General features: G+C 44.0%; 1 protein-coding gene across 1 annotated transcript in view; it reads right to left on the bottom strand.

Annotated features, from left to right (window-relative positions):
* The window catches only part of SLCO2B1 (solute carrier organic anion transporter family member 2B1), a 38,867-nt gene that overhangs the window by 12,662 nt on the left and 16,269 nt on the right, over positions 1–9,936 (bottom strand). The window contains exons 7-8 of the mRNA XM_029284051.1: positions 7,875–7,986; positions 389–553 (exon numbers count right to left, since the gene is read on the bottom strand). Coding sequence (XP_029139884.1) covers positions 389–553; positions 7,875–7,986 — 277 coding nt within the window. The remainder of the gene's footprint in view (positions 1–388; positions 554–7,874; positions 7,987–9,936) is intronic.

The following is a 9,936-nucleotide window of genomic DNA, read 5'->3' on the forward strand; positions in this document are numbered from 1 at the left end:
AGGAGGAGGAGGAGGACAATGGGGTCCTTGGTGCTCTCTGAGTTTGATGGTTTTTCTTGCAGACATTTCATAACACAACTAGGTAACATCATCAGTAGTAGAAGAGAGTGGGGATTGCAGAGAGGAGGAGGAGGAGGAGGAGGAGGAAGAGGAAGAGGAGGAGGAGGCGTCCTGTGGTGTTCCTGACGCCCTCTGAGCCGGATGGTTTTCTTGCAGACATTTCATCACCCCACTACGCAACGTCCTCAGTGCAGATTCAAGAGGGAATTTTGCCTCCGGTTCTAAAACGTTGCTCCGCAGACACCTGGCCCAGCCTGCTGGACCGCATCAGCGCCCTCGAACCTGAGGTCCCTTCGTGGGATGTGGGGAAGAAGAGAGCAGCCTTTACCTAGGATCATGTTGGCCACCGATGCCGAGAGGGTGAATTGCTGCTCCAGGAATTTAGCCAAAAAAGTGGATAAGCCTGCGATCATGGCCGACAGGTTGACCATCGCCAAAACTACCATCACGAAGACCGGGTTCTTGAGATTTCTCAGCAAGACCACTGGGAACACTGCAAACACCGGAGGGAAAGAAAAGGACGAGCTTGTAAAAAGAGGAACAATCGGTACCAAAGATCAGGTGGTCCTGGACTTAATAATAATAATAATAATAATAATAATAATAATAATAATAATAATAATAATAATAATAATAATAATAATAATAATAATAAGAAGAAGAAGAAGAAGAAGAAGAAGAAGAAGAAGAAGAAGAAGAAGAAGAAGAAGAAGAAGAAGAAGAAGAAGATGACGACTGTGCAATGATCAATAATAATAATAATAATAATAATAATAAAATTGGAAGGGACCTTGGAGGTCATCTAGTCCAACCCCCTGCTCAGGCAGGAAACCCTATACCATTTCGGACAAATGGCTGTCCATTCTCTTCTTAAAGACTTCCAGTGTTGGAGTATTCACAGCTTCTGGAGGCAGGCGGTTCCACTGGTTAATTGTTCTAACTGTCAGGAAGTTTCTCCTTAGTTCTAGGTTGCTTCTCTCCTTGGTTAGTTTCCATCCATTGCTTCTTGTCCTGCCTTCAGGCGCTTTGGAGAACAGCTTGACTCCCTCTTCTTTGGGGCAGCCCCTGAGATATTGGAAGGTTGCTATCCTGTCCCCCCTCGTCCTTCTCTCCGTTAAACTAGACATACCCAATTCCAGCAACCGTTCCTTGTATGTTTTAGCCTCCAGTCCCCTGATCCTCTTTGTTGCTCTTCTCTGTACTCTTTCTAGAGTCTCAACATCTTTTTTACACCATGGTGACCAAAACTGGATGCCGGATTCCAAGTGTGGCCTTGTAGAGTGGTATTAATACTTAACAACAGCTTTTTTCGTGACCGTTCAAAGTTACAACGGCACTGGAAACAAAGAAATTTAGGGCCATTTTCCCCCGCTTGTGACGATTGCAGGATCTCCACAGTCACTTGCTCAAAATTCTGATGCTTGGCAACTGACTCGTATTTACGACGGTCACAGTGTCCCGGATGTTCGCTTTGAGGTTTACCTGTGTCCTCAGGGTCACCTGAGTAGTGCAAATGGGTGTGGAGCCTTCTTGGCTGCAGAATGTTCTCCGCCCTGGGTCCCTTCACTGTGGAAGGCCCTGAGGACACAGACAAACCTCCAGGTGGCCTCAATGACTCTCTAAAAGAAGGCAAATGACCAGCTGTCTACAAGGAGTATAAATCCTTCCACTCCCCACCATTCAGTCAGAGCTGAAGAAGCTTCTTGGATGTCTCTGGAGATTCTCCGTCATCCAGGTCCTTGTTGTCCCAAAGGTGCTTTTTTTAGGAGGCAACTGGACTTTCTGGTTTTTCTTTGAAGACGTTTCGCTTCTCATCCCAGAAGCTTCTTCAGCTCTGCCTGGATGGTGGAGAATGGAAGGATTTATACTCCTTGCAGAGAGCTGGTCATTTGCATTCTTTGAGACAGTCGTTGAGGCTACCTGGAGGTTTGTCTGTGTCCTCAGGGTCACCTGAGTGATGCAAATTGGTGTGGAGCCTTCTTGGAACTGCGGAATGGACTGTGTTGTAGACTGGAGATAGATAGATAGATCACCCATTTGCACCACTCAGGTGACCCTGAGGACACAGGTAAGCCTCCAAGTGGCTTCAACGACTCTCTAAAAGGATGCAAATGACCAGGTTTTTTTGCAAGGAGCATAAATCCTTCCATCCCCCACCATCCGGTCAGAGTGGATGATGAAGACGAGAAGTGAAACGTCTTCAAAGAAAAAACAAGAAAGTCCAGTTGCCTCCTGAAAAAGCACCTTTGGGTTTTTCCTTGAAGACGTTTCGCTTCTCTTCCAAGAAGCTTCTTCAGCTCTGACTGGATGGTGGGGAATGGAAGGATTTATACTCCTTGCAGACAGCTGGTCATTTGCATCCTTTTAGAGAGTCATTGAGGACACCTGGAGGTTTATTTATGTTTATACAACACTGTCCTTTCAGCAGTTCCAAGAAGGCTCCACACCCATTTGCACCACTCAGGTGACCCTCAGGACACAGACAAACTTCCAGATGGTCTCAACGACCCTCTAGAAGGATGCAAATGACCAGCTGTCTGCAAGGAGTATAAATCCTCCCACTCCCCACCATCCACTCAGAGCCGAAGAAACTTCTGGGATGAGAAGCGAAACATCTTCAAGGAAAAACCCAAAGGTGCTTTTTTCAGAAGGCAACTGGACTTCCTTGTCTTTCTTTGAAGACGTTTTGCTTCTCATCTTCACCATCCGCTCTGATTGGATGGAGGGGAGTGGAAGGATTTATACTCCTTGCAGACAGCTGGTCATTTGCCTTCTTTTAGAGAGTTGGTGAGGCCACTTGGAGGTTTGTCTGTGTCCTCAGGGTCACCGGAGTGGTGCAAATGGGTGATCTATCTATCTCCAGTCTACAACACAGTCCTTTCAGCAGTTCCAAGAAGGCTCCACACCCATTTGCACCACTCAGGTGACCCTGAGGACACAGGTAAAGCTTCAGGTGGCCTCAATGACAATCTAAAACAGGGCTTTTCAACCTTTTCACCCATTGTACCACTTTTAGGATATGGCAACATCCGAGGACCACCAGTCGCCTAGCAAGGGGTCAAAAACTTGATGACCCAAAAAAAAAAAAAAGGAAAAAAGTGATAAAGTACAGGTAGTCCTCGACTTACAACAGTTCGCTTAGTGACTGTTCGAAGTTACAATGGCACTGAAAAAAGTGCCCCCCAAGCCACAGCCGAGCAAGACACATGCCTGCCCACCCGGCGGCGCTCTTCCTCCTGTCCGAGGTTTTCACTGTTGTGAGCATTTCTGTTGAGGATTGGCAGCGGGGGTGGGGTGGGGGGTGTTTGGTTTTTATTCCCCCCCGTCTGCTGGGTGGTTGAAGCAGGTTTTGGTCCCTTCACATGACCCTGGGACACTGTGACCGTCATAAATATGAGTCAGTTGCCAAGCATCTGAATGTAAATCACAAGACCCTGGAGAGGCTGCAACATTCCAGCTGATCGGCGCTTCTTCAGGGCTCAGCAGAAGCCCCAGGATCAGTGCTGAGTTCCAGCTGGATCCTGGCGCTGATCCTGGCGCTTCCGCTGAGCCCTGACAGCCCTGCAGCTCCAGCTGTCTCTCGCTCAGGCTTGTGCGGTGCTGCCACCGGTTCAGCTCATTCCCCTCCCCTGCTCCCACTTTTCTAGGATGCTCGCGTACCCCCTGCCAGGTGCCCATGTACCACAGGTGGTACCACTGGTTGAAAAGCCCTGCTCTAAAAGAATGCAAATGACCAGCTCTCTGCAAGGAGTATAAATCCTTCCCTTCCCCACCATCCGGTCAGAGCTGAAGAAGCTGTTTGGAGGAGAAGCGAAACTTCTTCAAAGAAAAACAAGAAAGTCCAGTGGCCTCTTGAAAAAAGCACCTTTGGGACGTAATGACAATTATTAGTGCAGCTAAGTTGAGGCAACACCATGTCAAGGGACAGCTGATTGCTGTGGTTATGTTTTAACGGCCTCAAAGGCCGTTGATGACTCCGGAGAGGCATTAGGAAGAAAAGCTGAACTATGTAATTACTCGTCTTGGTGTCCCTCAGGAGACCAAAAGTTAGAGTGGAAAGTCAATTTCAGCTAAAAATGGAAAAGGAAAGAAATAGAGATCTTTTTTTCCCTCTGCAAGAAAGCCTGTGGTACAGGTAGTTAAAGCTACCTGTGGTACAGACTAAACAGAAGTTCCCTAAAGATGGGCTCTGGTCCTGTGACCGACCCAGATTGGATTCTGGTACAGGTAATCCTTGATGTTTTGGTCACCAGAATATTAAAAAGATGCTGAGACTCTAGAAAGAGTGCAGAGAAGAGCAACAAAGATGATCTGGGGACTGGAGGCTAAAACATATAAGGAACAGTTGCTGGAATTGGGGATGTCTAGTTTAATGAAGAGAAGGACGAGGGGGGACAGGATAGCAGTCTTCCAGTATCTCAGGGGCTGCCCCAAAGAAGAGGGAGTCAAGCTATTCTCCAAAGCCCCTGAAGGCAGGAGAAGAAGCAACGGATGGAAACTCATCAAGGAGAGAAGCAACGTGGAACTAAGGAGAAACTTCCTGACAGTGGGAACAATTAACCAGTGGAACCACCTGCCTCCAGAAGCGGTGAATGCTCCAACACTGGAAGTTTTTAAGAAGAGACTGGACAGCCATTTGTCTGAAATGGTATAGGGTTACCTGCCTGAGCAGGGGGTTGGACTAGATGACCTCCAAGGTCCCTTCCAACTTTATCATTATTATTATTATAAACCCAGTTGAAGGCCTAGGACTCGGGTGACGGTGCGTGTGCCCACAGAGAGGGCTCTGCGTGCCATAGGTTCGCCACCACTGGTATAGGGTTTCCTGCCTGAGCAGGGGGTTGGACCAGATGACCTCCGAGGTCCCTTCCAACTATTACTACTACTACTACTACTACTACTACTACTACTACTATTATTATTATTATTATTATTATTATTATTATTATTATTATTATTATTATTATTATTATTATTATTATTATTATTATTATTATTATTATTATTATTATTTATTCTGCAAAGCGCCTGAAGGCAGGACGAGAAGCAACGGATGGAAACTCATCAAGGAGAGAAGCAACCTGGAACTAAGGAGAAACTTCCTGACAGAACAATTAACCAGTGGAACAACCTGCCTCCAGAAGTGGTGAATGCTCCAACACTGGAAGTTTTTAAGAAGAGACCGGACAGCCATTTGTCCAAAATGGTATAGGGTTTCCTGCCTGAGCAGGGGGTTGGACTAGATGACCTCCAAGATCCCTTCCAACTTTATTATTATTATTATTATTATTATTATTATTATTATTATTATTATTATTATTATTATTATTATTATTATTACTATTACTATTACTATTATTATTATAGATAGCAGCCTTCCAGTATCTCAGGGGCTGCCCCAAAGAAGAGGGAGTCAAACTATTCTCCAAAGCCCCTGAAGGCAGGACAAGAAGCAACGGATGGAAACTAACCAAGGAGAGAAGCAACCTAGAACTGAGGAGAAATTTTCCTGGCAGTGAGAACAATTAGTCAGTGGAACAGCTTACTACCAGAAGTTGTGAATGCTCCAACACTGGGAGTTTTTAAGAAGAGATGGGAGAACCATTTTCTGAAATGGTACAGGGCTTCCTGCCTGAGCAGGGGGCTGGACTAGAAGACCTCCAAGGTCCCTTCCAACTTTCTTATTCTGCTAACAAGAGAGAAGAGCGTGTTCATCTCCTGACTGGTAGCATTTCCAAAACACCTTTTTGCCACTAGGAAAAATACAATACTGACTGTGCCAAAACAGAAGTTGTTCCTAAATCCATATTCTGAGAATAGGGAGGGAGGATTCTTAATTTTCTCATTTTGGAGCAAGCAATCAATACTTCAAGGCAAAGTGTTAATGCAAAAAGAGGCCTGTTCTCTCTCTCTCTCTCTCTCTCTCTCTCTCTCTCTTTTTTTTTTTTTTTTTTACACCTTCGGAAGGACCGGGGTCCATAAATATAGGTTTCCTGCCTCGGGGCAACCGAACGACTTTAAATCAAAATGTCCCGCTCTGATAGGTATTAAAGGCCTCCTAAATTTCATGCCTCCTGCAATATTCCCAGTCCCTTTCCCGTCAGGGCAATTTATCTTGTGTGCCCTTTCTTCAGTTTAAAATCTGTGTCTTTGAAAAATGGGAACTTTGGGCATTAATTTAGGGCGGTGGAATTAAGGTGTCAGGGGCGCTAATGAACCCGGGAGCCGTAGATAGGGATTTATCTATAATTCACAGCTGGAAAGGAATGTGAATTATACATAAATAAAGGAAGATCCGTCTCCTTGGTCAGCCAGGAACTGTGCTCTCACCCGTCCGGAAAGCCGGAGGAAAATGGGAGGTTAAGGTTTAATCTGTGGATTAGAAGAGATAGGAGCGTTGGTATTATGTTCTGGGAAATCTCAGCGAGGAACCAAGTGTTCTTGCTTTATCGGGATTTTATCTATGCGGCCTTTTTTTTTAAATTTTGAACCGAAGAAACAAAACTTCCAGACCAAAAGTAACCTAGAGAGGGAAGGAAACTAAACGAAGGAGAAACAACAAAAGCGAATGAAAAAAGGCAAAAAGAGAGAGGCTCATGAATTTAGCATCTGCAAATAGGTGTATCTCTATTGGTCTGAAGATTTTTTTAAACGGTTCTGCTTCCTTGTTACTACTTATTGAAATGCACATTCAAACAGGGCAAAATAGGAGCCAGCCGTGTGCTGCAGCTGCCACAAAAGCCAACACAGTGCTAGGCTGCATTAACAGAGGGAGAGAATCAGGATCACGTGAAGTCTTAATACCACTTTACAAGGCCTTGGTAAGGCCACACTTGGAATCCTGCATCCAGTTTTGGTCACCACGATGTAAAAAAGATGCTGAGACTCTAGAAAGAGCACAGAGAAGAGCAACAAAGATGATTAGGGGACTGGAGGCTACAACGTATAAGGAACGGTTGCTGCAATTGGGTATGTCTAGTTTAATGTCAAGAGAAGGACGAGGGGGGACAGGATAGCAGTGTTCCAATATCTCAGGGACTGCCCCAAAGAAGAGGGAGTCAAGCTATCCTCCAAAGCGTCAGAGGGCAGGACAAGAAGCAACGGATGGAAACTCATCAAGGAGAGAAGCAACCTGGAACTAAGGAGAAACTTCCTGATATTTAGAACAATTAACCAGTGGAACTCCTTGCCTCCAGAAGCGGTAAATGCTCCAACACTGGAAGTTTTTAAGAAGAGACCGGACAGCCATTTGTCTGAAATGGTATAGGGTTTCCTGCCTGAGAAAGGGGTTGGGCTAGATGACCTCCAAGGTCCCTTCCAACTTTACTGTTGTTGTTGTTGTTGTTGTTGTTGTTGTTGTTATTATTATTATTATTATTATTATTATTATTATTATTATTATTATTATAGATAGCAGCCTTCCAGTATCTCAGGGGCTGCCCCAAAGAAGAGGGAGTCAGGCTATTCTCCAAAGTGCCTGAAGGCAGGACAAGAAGCAACGGATGGAAACTAACCAAGGAGAGAAGCAACCTGGAATTAAGGAGAAACTTCCTGACAGTGAGGACAGTTAACCAGTGGAACTACCTGCCTCCAGAAGCGGTGAATGCTCCAACACTGGACGTTTTTAAGAAGAGACTGGACAGCCCTTTGTCCGAAATGGTATAGGGTTTCCTGCCTGAGCAGGGGGTTGGACTAGATGACCTCCAAGGTCCCTTCCAACTTTATCATTATTATTATTATTATTATTATTATTATTATTATTATTATTATTATTATTATTATTATTATTATTATTATTATTTAAAAAAACTTACTTTTGACAAACTGCAATAGAGTGAAGCTTTCCTCCTCCTGGCTTTTATTCTTAAGCTGCTCGGCTACTTCTTCTTTGGTCATGTCTGCGATGCTCTTTCGGGCGGCTTCATCCTAGAGAGAGGGAAATTGGAAATTGAAAAGGACTGGGCCACTTCTGGGAGACTTCATCAATCAATTACATTTGGGCAGGAAAAACTCAAAGGCACAAGTACATATTGGGCGAGACCCGGCTTAAAAACAGCAACTGTGAAAGGGACCTTGGAGTCCAAGTATACGAATTTTCATCACGTGACCGTGGGGATGCTGCAACGGTCGTAAGTGCAAAAAACAAAACATCAGTCACTTTTTCCATCACCATTGTCACTTGGAACGGTCACTAAATGAATGACTGTAAGTCATGGACTACTTGTATTTAAACGACTCTGGGCAGCTGATATCCCCCTTTCTGACACCCAACCCTTCTACTGTTCCCATATAGTTATTTAGAATAGAATAGAATAGAATAGAATAGAATAGAATAGAATAGAATAGAATAGAAATATAGAATAGAAATACAGAATAGAATAGAATAGAATAGAATAGAATAGAATAGAATAGAAATACAGAATAGAATAGAATAGAATAGAATAGAATATAGAAATATAGAATAGAATAGAATAGAATAGAATAGAAATACAGAATAGAATAGAATAGAATAGAATAGAATAGAATAGAAATACAGCATAGAATAGAATAGAATAGAATAGAATATAGAAATATAGAATAGAATAGAATAGAATAGAATTACAGAATAGAATAGAAATATAGAATAGAAATACAGATTAGAATAGAATAGAATAGAATAGAATAGAATAGAATAGAATAGAATAGAATAGAGCAGAGCTGGAAGGGACCTTGGAGGTCTTCTAGTCCAGCCCCCTGCTCAAGCAGGAGAACCTACACCATCTCAGACAAGTGACTGTCCAGTCTCTTCTTAAAAACCTCCAGTGATAGAGCGCCCACAATTTCTGGTGGCAAGCTGTCCCACTGATTAACTGTCCTCACTGTCAGGAAGTTTCTCCTTAATTCCAGGTTGCTTCTCTCCTTGATCAGTTTTCCATCCATTGTTTCTCGTCTTTCCCTCTAGTGCTCTGGAGAATAACGTGACCCCATCCTCTTCCTTGGGGCAGCCCCTCAAATACTGGAACGCAGCTATCATGTCTCCCCTATTTCTTCTTTTCTTTAGACTAGCCAAACCCAAGTCCTGCAGCTGTTCTTCCTATGTTTTAGCCTCCAGGCCTTGGATCATCTTAGTTGCTCTTCTCTGCACTTTTCCCAAACTCTCAACATCTTTTTTGTGATGTGGTGACCAAAACTGGCTGCAGTATTCCAGGTGTGGCCTCACCAGGCTAATACCTCGCCTGATCTTGATTCTGTGCCTCTGTTCCAATTTGTATCCCACCTTTATTATTTTTTTTACAAACGTTCCGAAGATGCTTTTTTTCCCCCCAAAAGGCAGCTGGGCTTTTTTGAGGCTCTCCCCACACCCCGTTTGAAAATGTTGCATTTCACATCCAAGGAGCTTCTCCGGAATGACCCTTTTTAAAAGAGCAAACTTATTATGGGGGCTTTGTCATAAGAGGCTAAGAAAAAGCAAAACTTTATCTCTGCATGTTAATGAGAAGCCAGAGATAGCAAAAGCCGGCACGGGTTGGATTAATATAATAGAGACTCTCCTAACGTTTTTTTTGAAATGGCCGCCAACGCGCTCTGAAAATAAAAAGAAGATGCAATTGGCGATAAACCGTTTGGAAGATTTGGGTAGGTCTAAGGATGCGGAGGGGAAGCTAGAAAAGAATGGAGAATGTTACACAATTGAGCAGACCCTGGTCCCAAGGAGACGAAAATCAAACGTCCTTAGAGACAAGGGACTGCCAGCTGAGGTGGGAATAAAATAAAATAAATAGATTAAGCCACAATCCCAGGGGGAGATGACTCATCAGAGGAACAACTTGGTTGAACTAATGGAAGAGAATCACTGTAGCTCAGCATGGCATGGTGGTTTTCCTGCAGACGTTTCAT

The sequence above is a fragment of the Protobothrops mucrosquamatus genome, unplaced genomic scaffold (assembly GCF_001527695.2).
Source record: "Protobothrops mucrosquamatus isolate PMUCROS unplaced genomic scaffold, P.Mucros_1.0 scaffold344, whole genome shotgun sequence".
In the NCBI taxonomy this organism is placed as follows: Eukaryota; Metazoa; Chordata; class Lepidosauria; order Squamata; family Viperidae; genus Protobothrops; species Protobothrops mucrosquamatus.